Here is a 20,540-nt window from a genome sequence, read left to right as displayed (position 1 = left end):
TCAGAATCGTGAGTACTACAATGCTGCCTTTCCTATGATGGAGCTAGATTGTGCTCTCATTTCATCCCCATCTTCTGCCCCAGGGCCAGATGATATTCAAATTCAGATGTTGCAGCACCTGTCTCTTGCGGGCAAGTACATCTGGGCACGTTTCCCAGACACTGGCGTGAAGCCACGATCATACCCGTACCTAAGCCCGTTACGGACAAACACCTCCTTGTAGCTAAACCCCCCCCCCCCCCCCCAATTTCTCTCACCAGCTGTGTTTGCAAGGTGATGGAACATGTTTCCTGCCCAGCTGGTACAGTGGCTCGAGTCTCGCAATTTATTAACCACTGCACAATGTGGATTTTGAGCACATCGTTCTGCAGTTGACCATCTCGTCACTTTTTCTTGTCGTCCATCAGCAGGTGTCGTCACTTCGGCATCGCCACCAGTCCTCCCTTCACGGGAACAGCTCCGGTTATCAAGCCTCTCCCAGCGGCTCGCACGACCTCCTCTCGGCCGTCTCGCCACGAGGAGATCTGTTTCACTAGGTTACGTATTGGGCACTGTCTTTTTAACCGTCACCATTTGTTAAGTGGTGCTGCCCCACCACTTTGTGCACATTGCACTCAACTATTGACTGTCTGCCAGTTCCTGACAGAATGCCCTTTTTCAACCACTTGCGTTCTCATTTGTGTTTGCCATCTGAGTTATTGGTCATTTTAGCGAACGACACGTGGGCTATCGATCACATTTTACTTTTTATCCGCTTTAGAAATATGGTGAAAGCCATTTAATTTTTAGCTCTGGACCTCCATTGTTCTATGACATATTTTGTAGACCTTTCTCCAGGTCCCTGTTTCTAGCTGTCTTCTCTTCCGTTGATTAGGATTGACATGTAGTCGTTTTTAACTCCTCTCTTTGTCTACATGTTCTACAGTTTGGCACGGGCACATGTGACCCTAGTTGGTTTTGCACACTAAAATAAAACAACTGAAACTGAAACTGCATACATTAGCTCCGTACCACTCTTAAAGAATGTTGCAAAGAACCAATCAGTTTCTTTCGGTGAAAAGACTACCATTTTGTATATACTGCGTGTCCCGGAAGGAATAGTCATTGTTCAGGGATATGACAGGAGTGATCATTCACGTCAGAGCAGTCTTGGTAAACGTGGACTGTAAATATCTTACGAGCGATGAGCACTTTGCCATCTTTGCAAGTGTGAAACACATACTGAACAAGTGTTCATAGTTTGTAAGGTATGTATTTTGTTTACTAGACAGTTCTTCTTGTTTTGGTCCATACTATCTCATCCCAAAATATGGAAAGCAAAGAGCCTGGTGTAGAAGAGATTTGTTTCACAATATCAAAGATGAAGAAATGCTCATAGCTCTGGAGGAATGCATTCTAGAGTCCATGTTTTTTTGACTTTTTTGCTTCAGATGCCATTCCTGCCCCTGAATATTGACCATTCTTCTCGACACACACACACACACACACACACACACACACACACACTGCAACTCCTGTGTATTCTTGTCATGTGTTACTGTAACTTCTTTAATGAATTTCCTGTCTCTCCCCTTTGAAAGTGATACACCAACAATCGGTTATGTTGCAGTTTTCTTATCTTTTGTTTTTATTTTATTATTTGTTTTGACCAACTAGTTTCAAGTAACAGCTTCATTTCCTCTCTCTTCTTTGTTGTTTCCTATATTTCCAGTATTCCCTCTTCTCCCTTGTTATATCTGTTCTGTCCATGCTGTTTTTCATTTCTTATTTGTTTCTGCTACAAAAGCCTTCTAAACTCAATACATTTTTCTTAAAAAATTGCCCGCATCTTGTGGTCGTGCGGTAGCGTTCTCGCTTCCCACGCCCGGGTTACCGGGTTTGATTCCCGGCGGGGTCAGGGATTTTCTCTGCCTCGTGATGGCTGGGTGTTGTGTGATGTCCTTAGATTAGTTAGGTTTAAGTAGTTCTAAGTTCTAGGGGACTGATGACCATAGATGTTAAGTCCCATAGTGCTCAGAGCCATATGAACCATCTTAAAAAAATCTTTTGTTTATTCCTGTTTATTTCACATTATTTCTGTCTCTTCTCGTGTTTCTACAATCTCTTCTATTATTGGCACAGTTTTTCACAAACAGAGGTGTATTTGTTCATTAGACTGTCATTGTTTAGGAAGCTACGCCAAAGATTGGCCTTTTCTTTGCCATTATTTTTGATATTTCTGTATATTTTCCTAGATCTATTCATCAGTTCTCATTTTCGAACCATCAGTAGCTGTTGTTAATGCATCATTCGTGTATCCAGGCTATAGTTCATTGATGTTTCATTCTTTTACTGTTTATATCTTTGTCGTCCATGTACGTATGTAAGTAATCAATTTCTTCCCCCCTTGTTTCAGGCTCCAAGTTCTGACGTGTTGAAGAAGCGGGCCGAGCGATTCGGAACTACAGTCTCGAGTGCTCTGACAAAGGTACTGGGGTTATCAGTCATATAAAGGTTAAAATAATTTTTAGAGCAAGAATATCTTCACTTTGTTTTCCCGGTTACTAGTTTCTTTGGCTGCAGTCCACTGACACGTGGCTTCCTGCTCCACAAAGGGGAGCCACAAATGTTGGGTGTTTGTGGTGTGCAGCTTTTCTCGTGCCATATTGTAGCTGATCAAACATCGAGAATTTAGAAAGTTCAGTCCCCAGTTGCCCCTAGGATTTTCTATGTTTAATTAATTATTTCAGTTATTTCTTAATTCATTTCTGTTAATGATGTTCCAATGTGGAAAGTGTCGGCTCGCACTGCGGTTCTGTATCCCCTTCGATGCCCTCGCTGTAATAGGTGGGGTAAGTTAGTCAGAGAGCTGAGCACCTCTTGTAGGACCGTGCCCAGTAAATAAGTCTGTGTACTGTTATGATCAGGCTTCAGGTAAATGACAGCTGCAGTTACACACTACCGAGTCTGTCACCGCAGTGTCTGTATTAGGAGGGTTGTAGTTGGTAGCTTGTCACGATTATGAAACACCGTAAAACTAAAACACGTGTACACTACCTTATCAAAAGTATAAGGACACTCCTGTGTAATACGGAATTGACCACTAGATGTCACGAGAGACGGACCCCTCAGTATAGGAGGAGGCAAGGAGTGTTGTATTGTCAGTAACAGAAGAACGAATCAGTCGGGGGAGCACGGTGACTCCGAACGCGGACTAGTCGCCGGATGTTACCCGAGTAACATATTCGGCAGTGGCATTTAAACACTGCTATAGCTGCCCGAGTAGACTCTCGGTGGTGTGATTCTGAAGTGGAGGTACGAAGGAACAGTGAGCATTGTGGAGAAAGGTTGTAGAAAATCGAACAAAACCTGCAGAACAAATCTCTTGTGAGTTTCTGAGTGCTACCAGCATACCAGTTGCACAGTGACTTTGTGCAGGGAGTCAAAAAGAGTGGGGCACTGTGCGTGAGCCGCTCAGAGCCGATCGCCACTCGAGACGGTGTAAAGAGCGACGCCCTCGGACAGTGGGTGACTGGAAATGAGTGGTTTGGGGCAACGAATTGGCAGCTATAATTGCTGTCGATCATTTGTACACGTTTGTGGCAATACCGGCACCGTAACTATTTGATTAGTGCTTAAGGTTGTCAGTTTACATAACGATCTACAATTTTTCATTTTAGGCAAGGTATTTCATATTACTTGTCACATATTTTGCACGTTTTTATTGTATCACATTTCAATATGTTTTTCTCGTTATGCCTATACGAGTCTCATATTTAACTGGGGCAAGTTAGTTCAAAGAATACGAACAACATTTTAGATTGGAATGTATTGTATAAAGGAAATTCAAATATTGAGTGTATCGGTAATATTGACTTTTTATGTACAATTTTCTGTATTTTACCTCGGAAGATGGCTCTTCAGTGAGCCAAAACCGGTAACCGACAAAGAAAATTTGTGATCTTGACATGAGGAGTTTTATCTGCACGTGTTTTAAATCAAAGGATCACAAATATCTCCATTCAAAATGTCAAAGATAACATTAAGATAAAATATAGCAAATTCCAGTTGGAAAAAGACTGAGCCTATGTAACTGACAGGGTGTATACAACCTGGGACAACCGGGAGATCCAGGAAAGTCCCGGGAATTTTTTCATCCGGGAGAAAACTGGGAAAAACCCAGGTATTTTTTAGTATTCCGGGAATTTCTCATGGTTTTAGTTATCATTTAAATTTTTGTGATTTTGACTGGCAAGAAGCAATATTCTAACAAAGGATATTACTCTATCCAGCTTCTGCAGACTAATACTGCAGCAACAAAACACGAACGACAGAAAAGAAATGAAAATAAAACTTAAGTTTCGAAGGAAATGCGCCACATACAACAACAAAACACAGTGCTCATACAAGCGTCTGCCAACAGCAAAGTATGTCGGAGGCTTCAGGAAGACTGTGCAGTGCTCGATAACAACAAATCGCCTCCAGTGAGTGTGACGTGACAGCTGTTTACATTAGATTCGTTTGAGCAGTTGTGGGCGGGCTCTTGCGCATGCTTAATGAGTAGTACCTTCTCCCACTTCTGGCTACAGATATGTGGCTGGGCGCCACTATCTAGTATTGCCCCGGTTCGGAAATTTCGTAGATCCGGGGCTGATACACAGCAATCAGAGTTGTAGTGGGGAGGTGGGTAGTCTCCACGTGACCTATGTTTATGTTTAGTGATTTTGCTGTTTCCATTTATTGCTCTCAACATTAAATGAAAACAAAACAGATTTCTGTGGCCGGGAGCTACCAAGTGAATTAAAATACGTTCGCGTGGTTACAGAAGGCTAAAATATATTATTAGTTTCAGGTTTTATTTCTACCTCTCTGACAGTCAAGCATTAATCGTCTTTCAGAACAATGAAGTTATTTTTGTCGGTTTGCTAAAGAGATTTGGCTTTTGTTAATCTTTTGCGCTGAGCCAGTCAATTTATTTGAAATTAGGTGTTTAATTTCACACTGTTGGCTAGTTTCAACTGTTCACTGCATTTCAAGTGTACGTTTTCCATCTTCTAGCTCGTATGGCGTTATACCGTAATAAAGGACCAAACATGAGATAATACTGTACTGGTACTCTAGAAAATTTACTTCTGAATCTGGACAAACTTTAAGCCGATTTATGCATTTTAGTATGGTCCATGAAATTCCGATGCTCTTGAAGTGTCCTCTGATGTCTTGTTTCTTTTATGACATAATGCAATATCTTTTAATGTTATACATGTACGAACATAAGGGCTTCCTGCGTTATCGTAGCAGCGCAAGCTCAGTGACGCCTTTCATCTGGCGCTCTCTGGCAACTGCCGTAACGAACCAATTTCTAACAGGCCAAGGGAAAATATTGCAAATGGTGGTTTGAAAAGCATTACTTTCAGAGTAAATTTCCTTTTACGCAAGATGAACTATGTGCGAGAATGTACGATGAATTTCTTAAATCACAGAGCGTTTGACTCTCATTTAAAAATCAACTCTTTGAGGACGACGATCTAGATGAATTTCGAGCCCAGAAGATCGGACAATTACGTCGTTATTAAAAATTTTACTGGCACATTTGTGGGATGTATCTTAAAGTGTAACACGCGCAAACAGATCAACATTATACGTGGAAGCTTAGCTTCTCTTGCAGCTTATTAATCTGCGAGACCAATATTATATGTGAAAGTTTTGTTTTTCTTATAGCAACACTATGTATATTAATTTAAACCATTAACTTTTCTTATTGTGTGATTGCGCTGCTTAAGAGTGATCTCGCTGTTGGCTGACTACATTACGTGACGTGTCCTGTGCTGTCAACAGCATGCGAGATCACGTGGCATGAGCTACGAGTGGCTTACAAAAGCGCATCCCGATCTCGATTTCAATGCTTCGGAAAATAACATGCGGTGTTTGGTGGAATTCGAATTTATACCTTCGAAACAAGAAAATATGCAGCGTACATGTTGCTGCTATCAAAGATCTTTCCAAAACTTGTTTCTTCACTGAGTTTTGTTTTCTAAAGTGCCAGGAAATTCTACATCGGTGTATGAAACCAGAAACATGGTAAGAATTGATAAGTTTTACAGTGCCGAGGAAAAGTATACTGTCACTTAACGTGGAAAAAATGTATTTTCACCCAGGAGAAAGTGTATTTTCAACTGGGAAATCTGGGAATTTTTTTTTTCCATGTATACACCCTGAACTGTGGAAAATCCAGGATGGAATAATGATAATATTATGAAAAGCAGTAGGAAAGTTCTTGTGAAAAGTAAATACTTTAGGTTAAAGGAGACGACTGACTGAAAAGCAGATGCATTGACTTGTTGATAGCCCACACAAAAAAGACAACTTGCCAGCTTTCACAGTTATTCTTTGACGAGTACACACACACACCACACACACACGTGCCTTTGCCCCTACGTGGTGCCAGCTAAACTGACAGTAGCAGTGCAGTTTTGCGGCAGGTGGGCAGGATGTAGTTGTTGTAATGTCAGATGGGGTGGTTTAGCAGCTCGGATGGAGGACAATTTGCCGGCTAGGAATGCGGGAGGGAGGAGTGGCAGGTATAGTCGTAGGGGCCTGTGGGAAGCGGAACAGGACTTGGGGACCTGAATTGGGAGGGGGTGACAGGTCGGAGGAAGGAGAAACTGTCGGGTGGAGGGTGCAGGGACAGTGGGTTACCTGAGATTGAGGGCAGGACGATTACGGGAACAGATGACGTACTGTAAGGATAACTCCCATCTGCGTAGTCCAGAGAAACTGACGGAGGAGAGGATCGAGATGTCTCGGGTTGCGAACCGGCCATTGAAATTCGGCGTCTTCTGCTCAGCTGCTCGTCATGCCACCGGGTCGTCAATATTGTTCTCGACACAGTTTGGCAGTGGCCCGTTCGTCCTGGTGGATAGCTAGTCAGTAGCCGCACCGACGTAAAAGGGTTTGCAGCAGGTCGTATCCTGTGAGAGACCGAGGTGTGAGACCTGCTCAGTCCCCTGACCTGGCACCTCCTACTCCTTACCTGTCACAGGCTTATCCTACCCCGGTGTGACGGCGCTGACCACCCAGTGTTACAACGTGCAGGTGAACATGACATGATCAGTCCCAGTGGCTGCTCCACAACGCAAACTGTCTGGATAATTCCCACCACCACCAGTTCTGCTTCACAGCATCCTATTTTAAATAAAGGTGTTGTCATAATTACATGGGTTTCAGCAAAGACTAGGTTTTCTTTTAAGTGAAGGAAATTATAGCTGTCAAAGTTATGTCATTCCTAAAACAGAGGCTTATAAGTGGGATTGAATTTTTCATTGCACAAGGATTATGTGACTGGTAAATTTCAAATATTTATTTATAGATAATTTTTATACACAAATCTGTTATCATCAGTACCAGTATGTAAATTATACACTGAATAATACGCTTGAGAAAAATTACGGCTCGAAAAAGAACTCGGCAGTTCGATGTACGGATTGTTTGTTTGTGTGTGTGTATACGTTGTCTGACGAAAGAAGTGAAACACGCGGGGGCGGGGGGAATGGGGACAAAATGAAATTTCACAGCTCGAGAGTGTTATTTCAGTGACAGCAAAATAGCCCAATTTACAAAGAACTTGATAAAGTGAATCTACTTATCGACACAATATTTGCATCCCCTCTGGCCCAGATGCATTTTCTGATTCATTTGGGAATGACGTCATAAAACTGCTGTATCCCCTCCCGAGGAAAGCTGGCCAACAACTGTCATAACTGGTCAGTGGTATCCCGAGTACTTTCACTGGGACAAATTCGACGTCCTATTCGGTTCCACACTTTTTCTATCACGGACAAATCTCCGGATCTCACCGGCCTCTGCAGTACGTCGACATTGCACAGACAGTTCGTAGAGACACGTGCCGTGTGTGAACGAGTGTCATTCTGTGAAAAGTGGTTCGGGGACACTGTCGCAGGAGAGGTGACGCCTGCCGTCACGGGACGTCCGTGACCTACTGCTTGCGATCGGAGATCCATCGGTCACCAGTACCCGAAGGTGCCCCACACCGAGAGTAACACCGTCACGTCTCTCCAAAATATTGAATGAATAGGACCTTTCCCCAGTCACCATTGTATGCCGTGATGACAGTAATTCGTAATTCGGGGTTGTGCAGAATCGCAGTGCGTCGCCGAATACGGCATGACACCATCCGTCGGCAGTCCGTGCTTCCCAGTCACGGCACCACTCCAAACGCATCCGTTCGGGTTGTGGCGATAGCGGCAGCCTACGCGTCAGTTGGCAGATCCCTAGTACTGCTGCCGCTAGTCTCCAGTCGTTGGTGCTGCCGGAACTTTGTCTACGAGTGTAGTTCCATTCGTGCTGACATTGGCCGAATGTCCGACAGTTGCAGTTCCACAGATTGACCAGCTAGCCGAAAGGAAATGCGCACTGAAGCCCCGTTCAAAATCTGCCACGTGGTTTGCTTGTCGCAGATAATTGCAATTCTCATTATTTACATACCTGCATATAATGTGTACGTGTACAAAGTTATGTCTACACCTGACAGAGTCCTCTGGGTGCTTCACTTTTTTTAACAGGCAATATCTATTAAATTTGGGAAAGAAATGAGAAAAGTATGGGAAAATAGTGTTCATGTTCGGAGTGGGGGTGCGGCGAGTGGACTTGCTGCAACTTGCTACTTTTTAACCTGATCAAATTTTTTACAAATCAATTTCTTATTTGTCCCCGCGTTGTCGGAAGTAATTTTGTGGACACATCTCACCACAGGCCGAGCTGGAGGAGAAGATGCGGAAGAGGCAGGAGCGCTTCGGCACGGTGACGGCGGAGCCCGCGAGCAGTGCGGCCGCGACGACAGCCAAGGCGAAGGCGGCCGATATGACGGCGGCGGAGCGGAAGCGGCTGCGCGCCCTTCGCTTCCAGTCCGAGTGAGGCCGGCGTGCAGTGTAGCAGTGTAGGACTTTCCTGTTCCACTTTGTATTGTCTGTCAGCCGTGGGTTGTGCAACGAACTCGCAAAAGTACCTGATGGCGAGGAATGCTGTGTGTGACGAAAAATTTATTATTGACTGTATAAATAAATACATTTCTATTATTTACCTAAGATGTTCTGTTCTTCAGTCTTTAACATCTCCCAAATAGCAATGTGTGTGTGTGTGTGTGTGTGTGTGTGTGTGTGTGTGAGAGAGAGAGAGGGGGGGGGGGGGTTAAAAACAGCAGTTTCACTTTGTGGTGCCCACATCAGTCTTGTGGACTCCACCATTGAATCTGTATTTATTGTTTAAAACTCAAAAAATATTATTTCTTCCGCATGACATTTCAAGAACAAACATTCTCCTCTACAATGAATCTACCATTGGACATGTTTGTCCATACTTCCACCACATTAAAGCTTCCACAAATCTGATATATTGTTACTTCAAATTACAGTAGCATTCTGTAGCAGAAATGTTCCTCTGGCTTAAGTTTCAGTACATATGCACTATGGTGCAGTTTCTTTGGAAGTCTGTGCTCGTTCAGGGCCAACATTAAACGTCTACTGTTTTACGTCACTATTCCTTAATGTGTAAATTACTTCCATCGAGAGTGTAATTCGTCAGTACGATGACTTGGGGATACTCCTCACATTTGTGGACAGTCGAGACACTCGGGAAATCTACCTTTTCCGGTCAGTAGTGGACTGTCCTTCTGAAACCAACAATCATTGAAAATTGTCTCAAGTGCAGGTAGTAATTGAATGTTGTCTGAAATGAGTAAAAACAACTGTGTCAACTATTTAACTCACCAAAATTATTTTATTCTTTCTAGTGCAGAAATGATGCATTTCCTATCTATTTTGTGTCCGTGGAATAACACAGTCAGAACAGGTGAAAATCTTTTTCCTTTTCTTCTGATTGTTGGTAGATCAAAAATATTTCGTTATGAGTGACAGAAGTTGACTACACAGATAAAAGTCAATAGAGCTACGCTTACCAGTTTAAATGGCGAAAAGAACACAAAAATATTACTGGTGTGGGACTACGTTAGCTGCATTACATCCCTTCCAGGGATGGCAGTACGACAGCTGCTACTGTGATGGCTGCATTCATTCCTGCGCCTTTCATACATCGTGCCTTCTATTGCACACAGTAAGTAAAATTATACAGTAATTGGTATACCCAATCACTGTAGCCTCTTTTAGTAAATTATACTAACAATTATTACAGGGACACACCTTTCTCATATTGATTTGTAATCCTGTAAATTCCCCCTTCAATTTGCATCTGAAATTGTCACCTGCACTTTTCTATGCCCACTCATTCACTCAACTGGATGAGATATATTGAAATATACACATATTTATACATAGAAATATAGTCCGAGATGACAGAAATTTTGGGATACCTCCTAATATCGTGTCGGGCCCGTTTTAGCCTGTCGTCGTGCAGCAATTCGGTGTGGCATGGACTTAACAAGTCATTGGAAGTTCCCTGCAGCAGTATTGATCCATTCTGCCTCTATAGCCATCTGTAATTGTGAAAGTGTTGCTGGTGCAGGATCTTGTGCGCAAACTGATCTTTCGGTTATGTCGCGTAAATGTTTGATGGGATTCGTGTCAGGCAATCTGGGTGGTCAAATCACTCACTCAAATTGCCCAGAATCTTCATCAAACTAAACTTGTGCTCATAAATTAAGGATAATTGCAGAATGTGGTGCCACACAACGTGGCACTACACAAAACTGGCGCTAATAGCACAGGCACGTAGGGAACACACCGGGCACAGATCTGTACGTCCACAGTATTGGTGATAAGTTGAGAAAACCGTCCCACAACACACGTGCTACAAAATGCCACTGTTTCCTGTGTATGTACCCCGACATCAATATGGGATATGATCACCGTGCACACGTACACAGGCAACCCAACGGGTTGGCATACTCTGGATCAAGTGGTCGAGCAGCTGCTGGGATATAGTCTCCCATTCTTGCACCGGTGCCTGTCGGAGTTCCTGAAGTGTCGTTTGGGTTTGAAGACGTGCAGCGATACGTCGACCGAGAGTATCCCAGACGTGCTCGATGGGGTTTATGTTTGGAAAACGGGCAGGCTACTCCGTTCGCCTGATATCTTGTGTTTCGAGGTACTCCTCCATGCTGGCAGCTTGGTGGGGCCGTGCATTATCATCCGTCAGGAGGAAAGTGGGACCCACTGCGCCCCTGAAAAGGTAGACGTACTGGTGCAAAATGATGTCCCGATACACCTGACCTGTTACACTTCCTCTGTTAAGGGGGGTAGGACATCAAACGGGCCATCTTGGAGCAGGAGAGACACCACAGGACATTTTAATTTCCACTGTCTATACTTTTACGAATAAATTCATAAAACTTTGTTAGCATGACCAGGAAGGATTCAGGATTCACAATCATAGCAGTGGAAGTTCAAAAAAAGAAAGATGATGAGACTTACCAAACAAAAGCGCTGGCAGGTCGATAGACACACAAACAAACACAAATATACACACAAAATTCAAGCTTTCGCAACAAACTGTTGCCTCATCAGGAAAGAGGGAAGGAGAGGGAAAGACGAAAGGATGTGGGTTTTAAGGGAGAGGGTAAGGAGTCATTCCAATCCCGGGAGCGGAAAGACTTACCTTAGGGGGAAAAAAGGACAGGTATACACTCGCGCGCGCACACACACACATATCCATCCACACATACAGACACAAGCAGACATATATATATATATAACAGAGGGAAACATTCCACGTGGAAAAATATATCTAAAAAGAAAGATGATGAGACTTACCAAACAAAAGCGCTGGCAGGTCGATAGACACACAAACAAACACAAATATACACACAAAATTCAAGCTTTCGCAACAAACTGTTGCCTCATCAGGAAAGAGGGGAAGGAGAGGGAAAGACGAAAGGGGTATATTCACTTCTATTGGCTGCGTTTGTTGGTGTAGGTACACATTTCTTCATGAGTAAGAGAAATTCTTCAATGAATTTTGCACAGCATGCAAACCATATTTACAGGTGTATGAAACTCTAGAAATTATTTAATTTATGAAAAAATTAATGTTCTGTTACATTTTAAACTTCATATGTAGAAAAAACTCAAATTTTATAGTTAATTATCTCAATTTTTACCACAGTTTTTAATAGATTTGGAAAATAGTAGAGTTTCATACACCTGTAAGTATGGTTTGTATGCTGTGAAAAATTCATCGAAGAATCTCCCTTACTTATGAAGAAAAGCGTACCTATAGCAACAAATGCAGCCAATGGTAAGTGAAAAAAAGGTGAAATACAAATGTAAAAATATAAATTATTTTCTTATATTTTTGAACTTCCACCACTATAAGTGTAAATCCTGAATCATTTCTGGTCATTCTGACAAAATTTTATGAATTTATTTTTAAAAGTATAGACAGTGGAAATTAAAAATTCTTGTGGTGTCTCTCCTGCTCCAAGTCATCCCGTTTGACGTCCTACCCCCCTTAAAGACATGCAGGGGTGTACGTGCACCAATCATCCCACCCCACACCATCAAACCACGACCTCTATTCAGGCCCCTTTCAAGGACATTAAGGGGTTGGCTATCTGGTTCCTGGTTCACGCCAGATGAAAACCCGGCGAGACTCACTGTTCAGACTATACCTGGACTCGTCTGCGAGCATAACTTGGGACCACTGTTGAAATGACCATGTACTGTGTTCTTGACACCGGGCTTTACGGGCTCTCCTGTGACCAGGGGTCAGTGGAATGCACCTTGCAGGTCTCCGGACTAATAAACCGTGTCTGTTCAGTCGTCTGTAGACTGTGTGTCTGCAGACAACTGTTCCAGTGGCTGCGGTAAGGTCCCGAGCGAGGCTACCTGCAGTACTCCGTGGCTCTCTGCGGGCACTGATGGTGAGATATCGGTCTTCTTGTGGTGTTGTACACTGTGGACGTCCCGTACTGTAGCGCCTGGACACGTTTCCTGTCTGCTGGAGTCGTTGCTATAATCTTGAGATCACACTTTGTGGTACACGGAGGGCCCGTGCTACGACCTGCTGTGTTTGACCAGCCTCCAGTCGCCCTAGTATTCTACTTCTCATAACGTCATCAATGTGTATTCTTTGAGCCATTTTCAACACACAGTCACCATTAGCACGTCTGAAAACGTCTGCACACTTACTCGCTGCACCGTACTCTGACATGCACCAACACACCTCTGAGTATGTTTACTGCTGCCAGCGCCACCGTGCGACGACCGCAGGTCTAATGCTAATGCAATGCACGGTCGTACCCCGAGGTTATTTAAGCCGGCAAGCCGCCTACCTGAGTGTTGTTTCACCATCTATCAGCATTATCCTTAATTTATGAGCATGACTGTAGTTGCCAAGAGTTGTGGTGCAGCGACATTGCACGTTGTCATCCACGAAAATTACGTGATTGTTTGGGAGCACGAAGTCCGGGAATGCCTACAGGTGGTCTCCGAATAGCCAAACACGACCATTTCCAGTCGATGAGTGGTTCAGTTGGACCAGAGAACCCAGTGCATTCCGTGTAAACGCAGTCCTCACCTTTATGGCGCCACCACCAGCTTGCTCAGTGCCTCGTTAACAATTGGGTCCACAGCTTCAGGGTGGTTTGCACCGTGTTTGAATGCTACTATCAGCTATTACCATCTGAAACTGGAACTCGTCTGACCAGGGCACAGTTTCCCAGTAGTCTAGGGTCTAACGATATTACGAGCCCAGGAGAGGTGCCGCAGGCAGTGATGTGCTTTTAGCACAGGCACTTGCATCGGTCGTCTGGTACCAGAGCCTATTAACACGAGATTCTGCTGCACTGTCCTAACAGATATGTTCGTCGTTCATCCCGTATTGATTCGTGCAGTTATTTTACACACTGTTGCTTGTCTGTTAACACTGATGTGGCTGTTAAGCAGTTTCAACTCGAAGCAAACGGTGCTGCTCTCTGTGTGAAGACTATCTGCCATTGTATTGTCCGTGGTAAGAGGTAATGCCTCAAATTTTAGTGTTCCCGGCACACTTTAGCACTGCGGGTCTCGGAATATTGAATTTCCAAAATGGAATGTCCGATGCGTCTAGCTCGACTACTGTTCCAGATTCGAGATCTGTTCAATTTGTGCGGCCACAATCCTGTCGGAAACCTTTTAATATTAATCACCTCGGTACAAATGACAGGTCTGCCAATGCACTGCCCTTTTATGCCTTGTGTATGTGATACTACCGTCATCTGTATATGTGTGTATTGCTATCCTGTAACTTTTGTCATCTCAGTGTAGGTGTTTACGTGGAAGATCAGTAGAATGGAATGGGTAGTGCGTCGAAAAGATCTTATAGGATCAAAATCGAGAAAAATAGAACAGCGGTTCTGTAACATACGTGATAATGCCAGAAGTAGAGGCCACACAGAATGCGGGCTGACGACAGCAAGAAAAGCATTTCAGTAAGGGAGAAATTCATGTACACTGTAAAAATAATGTTATTGTTGTTGTTGTTGTTGTTGTGGTCTTCAGTCGTGAGACTGGTTTGATGCAGCTCTCCCTGCTACTCTATCCTGTGCAAGCTTCTTCATCTCCCAGTACCTACTGCAGCCTACATCCTTCTGAGTCTGCTTAGTGTATTCATCTCTTGGTCTCCCTCTACGATTTTTATCCTCCGCGCTCCCCTCCAATATTAAATTGGTGATCCCTTGATGCCTCATAACATGTCCTACCAACCGGTCCCTTCTTCTTGTCAAGTTGTGCCACAAACTTCTCTTCTCCCCAATCCTATTCAATACCTCCTCATTAGTTATATGATCTACCCATCTAATCTTTACCATTCTTCTGTAGCACCACATTTCGAAAGCTTCTATTCTCTTCTTGTGTAAACTATTTATCGTCCACGTTTCACTTCCATACGTGGCTACACTCCATACAAATACTTTCAGAAACGACTTCCTGACACTTAAATCTATACTCGATGTTAACAAATTTCTATTCTTCAGAAACGCTTTCCTTGCCGTTACCAGTCTACATTTTATATCCTCTCTACTTCGACCATCATCAGTTATTTTGCTCCCCAAATAGCAAAACTCTTTTACTACTTTAAGCGTCTCATTTCGTAATCTAATTCCCGCAGCATCACCTGACTTAATTCAAACACGTTCCTTTATTCTAGTTTTGCTTTTGTTGATGTTCATTTTATACCCTCCTTTCATGATACTGTCCATTCCGTTCAACTGCTCTTCCAAGTCCTTTGCTGTCTCTGACAAGTTATTTTTGAAAGTATTTGTCAGGAGTGTAGTGTTCTATTGGAGTCGCTTTTGAAATGAAGGTGTACAGAAGAATGCTGAAGATTAGATGGGTAAATTGTATAACAAATGAGCAGCTAGTCAACTGAATTGGGAATGTAATTAATTTATGGCATAATTTGACCAAAAGAAGGAATCAGTTGATTGGGCACATCCTGCGGCATGAAAGTGTCGTCGATCTGGTAATGCCGGCGGCGGTGGTGGTGGCGGCGGTGGTGGTGGCGGTGTTGGTGTAAACACTGTTGAGGGGGACCAAGGCTTGACAACAGGAAGCAGTTTCAAATGGATCTCAGTTGGAGCAGCTAGAAAGAGGCTTACACAGTGGATAGAATAGTGTGGAGAGATGCATCGAACCAGTCTTCAGACCAAAACCCGTGACAACATCATTAAATAGTAAACAGAAACAGCAGCCACATACTGCAAGAGGAAGAGCAGTGACTATTTATCTAAAATGCACTACTGTTTGTTAAAAGTAAAACACACTGAATCACATGCTGTGATAAGAGGATGTGTAGAAGGGTGGAGCCACAATAAGTGCCCTTTTTTTGTGTAACTGGACAGGTCGGTGGTGTATGTTACTCAGTCCGTGTAGAGCCATCTTACAATGTGGAAAAGTGTAACCGAGTGCCGGTATGCCTCGCCGACATCACACCGTAGAATATCGGCAGATGACTTCATTCGAACGAGCCAGAATCGTCGGTCTCCAGGAGGCAGGTCTGTCATTCTGTGGCACTGCAGCTCGTGCTGGGCACGCTGCTTCGACAGTGAGGTGTACTCGGAGCCAGTGGAGAGAAGAGAGCCGTACATTGCACCGCCGGGGTACTGGACGACACAGGGTGAGACAACTGTCATCTCGTCTCGATTGGCCGTAACAGACAGAACAGCACCGTCCACAGTGTTGGCGCGATGTCGGAGCACCGTAACGAGTGCAGACACGTGTACCATTGCGTCGGTTCCCATTGACCAGAAGGCACTGACGAGAACTGCACTGGGCACGTGAATCTCGATACTTGTATGTCGAGTGCCAAAATGTAGTGTATTCTAAAAAAAAAGAAAGGTTTCTCTATTTTGTGGTGCTGTTTAGTGGTAATTCAAAACTAAATTTTGTTAAGAGGAAATTAACTGGAGTGCTGTTAATTAAAGAAGTGGCCAAGTATTAAAAAAAGAAAGTTGAAGTTATCACATGCCACAGGTAAATTTAATAACTCAAGATTTTATCTAACCTGCTGTGATACCGTGGAGTGGACTGACTGCACAATCATTAAAATTATGCACAGAAGTGCTGCCTGGAAACTGCATTTAGAGATTGGCTTAACAGATCTCAGCGACACGCAAGTGGCCACCACAAATCCGAATATCGGTGATGTTCGGCAGCGGCCAGCAAACGATATGTCGGCAGTCTTGCAGTTCTCGTAGCTGAAACAAAGAAATGTTGGCAGGCAAGATTAATGTTGTTCAAATAAAACGTTGGTAAATAATGACAATTATTCATATATTGATGATACTTTTACATAGATAAATGCTGCACATACCTTGAAAATATCTTTCAAGCCTGTTACAAAGTCATTTGAGAGAGTCATCGTTAAGAGATGCCTATAGAGAGCAGGCCTAAGGGGGAGGGGGGGGGGGCAGATACCAGACGTGTTTATATACAAGTAGACAACTTTACTGTCATTTGTCCTCAGTCTCTTCCTGTTCTGTCTGAAAGCCTCTTTCGTGGATAAATGTTTGAGAGACTTCGTTGCACTCCTTTCCGGTGCGGCTGATCCTGTAAAATTTGATTGATGGCACCGCTTGCACTGTGTCTGATGCATTGTTTACCAATTAAGAAATACAATTACTCTCTTTCACTAATTTTAACATCTGTATGCTCTCTCACATTTAAGAGTTAATTACAGTTTTACATTATAAGATAATTTAAAGACAATACACGGAATTAATACAAAAATACAGCATTTCTTACATAGGTTAACATAAGTTATTTTAGTTTTGGATCTTATTTACACATAATCCGTACTGAATTTCCGCAGTCACAGTGTATGTACCAATCTAATGCTAACCCTTTGTGTAGTGTCATGTCCATAAGTGGAATAAATATCATTGTGATCACATCTCTTGGTCTTGGTGTTTCAGTTTTTTCAAAGACTAGTGTAGTTGCTTTTCTACTAATAAAAAAAAGTAATTTAAAATCAGTTCTCACAGAGTTATAATGCCCCCTTTGTGTGTGCTAATTGAATGTTTGAATTTTTCATATGTTAGTCTCAATTGGGATTTAGATTTATTTGGTGATACAACAAATGGTCAGGACTTTTTTGCGAAACCGTGGCTGACTGTCAGAATCGGTGCTCAGTACTTGGAAATTTTAGTATCGTCTACACTGTATGGGGCCTCAGTAGTCAGTTAACAGACTTAAACATTTTTTAAGGGCACTGGATGCATAACATTCCTGTTAGTACCTGTGAACAGTTAACAAAATTTGTTTAAATAAACTTCCAGCACTGTATATACAGCGTGTGTCTGGCCACAGTGGTTTGTGCTGGCCTGCTCCACCACTGACCACAAATTTGTTTATCGTTCACTTTCAGGAAAACTGGATGCAGGTGTTCTATTTATGTACTCAAAGCAACAGAAACAGCTGACCGATAAACAGTAGTGTGCTAGCATTCTAATTCAGCCATATTCCTGAGGATTTTTACCTTATAACCATAAGGAAGAGACAGTGTTGCACATTGCTACTTGCCGTGTGTGTGTGTGTGTGTGTGTGTGTGTGTGTGTGTGTGTGTGTGTGTGTTCCCCTTCTGACGGAGGCTGTGGCTGAAAGCTTAATGTAGAACAGTCTTTTTGTCGTGCCTCTCTGAAATTCAACTATTCATCTTTGAAGTGAGTAGCAATCTATCATCTCCATAAATGTTAACATAACACTTCAATCCTTGAACTAGATATTCAGATAATTTGTGGAATTGTGGTTAATGAGGGATGTTCTTAATTGTCTTTAGAAGTGATTGGAGTTGGCAATTTCTTGCTTTTTGGTAGAATGGAGCTTGGTGAATATCTTGCCATCAGAGTACGTAAATCAATTCCGAATGCTGAACAAGGAGACAAAGTGTTCACGATATTATTTTTGTGACATGTATTGTGTCTCTGTAAGTTACATGTTCAGCTGAAACTGATTTTAATTATCAGCAACTACAATCATTTAGGAGTAAGTTTATTTGGAAGTTAGTGTAAGAATCCCAAGTTCTTGAAAAACCTCTGCAAGATGTACGGTTATGTAATTTACAGAGTATTGTTACTGCTCTCTCTTGCTAAACAAACACTTCATTTACCTTACTGCCCCAATGTGTTCTGTAGGAAAGACCTCGCAACAAATTGTCACCTGTTGTCTGATCTGGATATTAACAAACCGAGCAGCTCCTCAAGCGTTCACAGTGTGGATTTAGGAGACGTCGATACGCTGTCGACAACCTGACCCTGCTAGAGGCAGCTATCCAGCAGCTTTCCTGCTTTAACGGTGCTGTATAGGGATATTTTTTGACATCGGTAAGGCATACGACACTACTTAGAGGCACAGTACTCTTGACCACCTCCACCAGTGATGCTTTTATGGCCAGCCACCCGTATTCACCTGCCTGTATCAAAATGCTCAAGTACCAGTGTGGTGATGTGCTATTTGGATAGTTTAGAGCAGGAGAACGCTGTTCCCCAGAAGTTTGTTTCAAGTTTTCCCCTCTTTGTCACAGCCGTAAACAGTACAGTGTATACAGTAACGAGTCACGAGCAGTGCTGCTTATTTGCCGATCTTGCAGTTTTTTGTTCTTCCTCCGACAGTACGACAGGGACTCGTCAGTTACAACTCGTAATGGAGAGGTTGGAGCAGTGGGCTGCAAAGATGAGTTTTTCTGTGGGCAAGTGTGTGGTTAATTTGATTTGTTCCTGTCGTATTTTTATGTACATTACTTGCATGTAAGGGCACCAATCTTCATTTTAAAGACTCGGTGAGGTTTTGGAGCCTCACCTTCGATCCAAAGCTGTTACGGTTACCACATCTGAAGAATCTAAAGGCAAGGACGCAGAAAGCGACGAGTATCTTAAGGTGCCTCAGGCAGTGGACGAGCTACATCTGCTGCAGCTTTATAGAGCTTTTGTGAGATTCTGGCTAGACTTTGGGTGGACGGTGTACAGATCAGTGAGACCTTCTTACGTGAGGGGATCGGGCTGACTGCTGGCGCTTACAGGACCGGCCTCCCCTACCCAGTCCCTGTGCTGGGGGGGGGTTCGTGGACTGCCACGTACCACTCAGCAGCAACTGCCTTAGTAATGTCTCAGAGTGGTGTGCTTTCTTCAAAGAGTGCCGTGTGAACCTTAAGTGATTCACCACTCTCCCGGCGGCCGGTAACAGCTGCAGCCTCACAGAGTGTCGGAACCATCGAGGCAGCAGTTTGAATGATTGGCGTCTGGAACTGCGAATCGTGTCACAGCAATTCAACATTTCCTATGGTACGATACTGTTTGTGACACGTCGATATTTTGTAAAGTTGGTGCTCGCTGTGTGCCCGAGAACCTGACACACGACCTCGAGGACCGGTGAATGATGACAAGCTCGGGTCTCTTAATGCCTTATTCCGCAGGAGGATATAACTTTCTGAAAGGAATTGTGGTGACGAGTCGTTGGCGTACCACTGTGTGCTCAAAACTGAGCGTGCCTTTGTGGAGTGGGAATGCGCTGGCTCCCCAGTGAAGAAAAAAAAAAATTTTAATGACTCAGTCTGCTACCAAAGCGCTTGTGACAGTGTTCTAGGATATGCATGCTGGGCTATTAGTGGGCTTTGCTGAACACAGGACCACTGTGAATGCTGCAGCCTACACTAAAACTTTGGTTAAGTTGTGTCGCGCTCTTTGTGACGAATGCCACAACACTAATGCTGTGACGGTGTCAGACTTCTTCGTGACGATGCTCGCCCCCACGTTGCTGCTCCTATTTGTGAGAAAATTGCCAAATCTGAGTGAGAGGTGTTCCAGCATCCACCATACAGTCCAGACCTTGCACTGTCGGACTTTCGTCTGTTTGGTCCCGCTAAGAAATTCCTGGCCAGCCGACACTTTGCAACACGTGCAGAAGTGAAATCGGCAGTCCCCAGATGGCTATACTCCAAATAAATGTACTTCTACAAACAGGGCATACTGAAATTGCTATCACAATAGGAGAAAGGTGTTGAAATTGTTGCTGACTAGGTAAATGATGTAAGTTCATTTGTGTTTTTTTTTAATGTTAAAC

The 20,540-nt window shown here is 43.4% G+C and overlaps 1 protein-coding gene across 5 annotated transcripts in view; it reads left to right on the top strand.

Annotated features, from left to right (window-relative positions):
- Nucleotides 1-9,080, top strand: part of LOC126213085 (SAP domain-containing ribonucleoprotein) — a 107,431-nt gene extending 98,351 nt beyond the window's left edge. For all 5 annotated transcript variants that reach the window (XM_049940679.1, XM_049940677.1, XM_049940676.1 and 2 more), the window contains 2 exons: nucleotides 2,396-2,467; nucleotides 8,749-9,080. In XM_049940679.1, coding sequence (XP_049796636.1) covers nucleotides 2,396-2,467; nucleotides 8,749-8,910 — 234 coding nt within the window. In that variant the 3' untranslated portion in view covers nucleotides 8,911-9,080. The remainder of the gene's footprint in view (nucleotides 1-2,395; nucleotides 2,468-8,748) is intronic.
- Nucleotides 9,081-20,540: the final 11,460 nt, after the last annotated feature.

This window comes from Schistocerca nitens, chromosome 11 (assembly GCF_023898315.1).
Source record: "Schistocerca nitens isolate TAMUIC-IGC-003100 chromosome 11, iqSchNite1.1, whole genome shotgun sequence".
Lineage (NCBI taxonomy): Eukaryota > Metazoa > Arthropoda > Insecta > Orthoptera > Acrididae > Schistocerca > Schistocerca nitens.
Note: the sequence above shows the minus strand (reverse complement) of the source record. Positions and strands in the feature narration are given on the sequence as shown.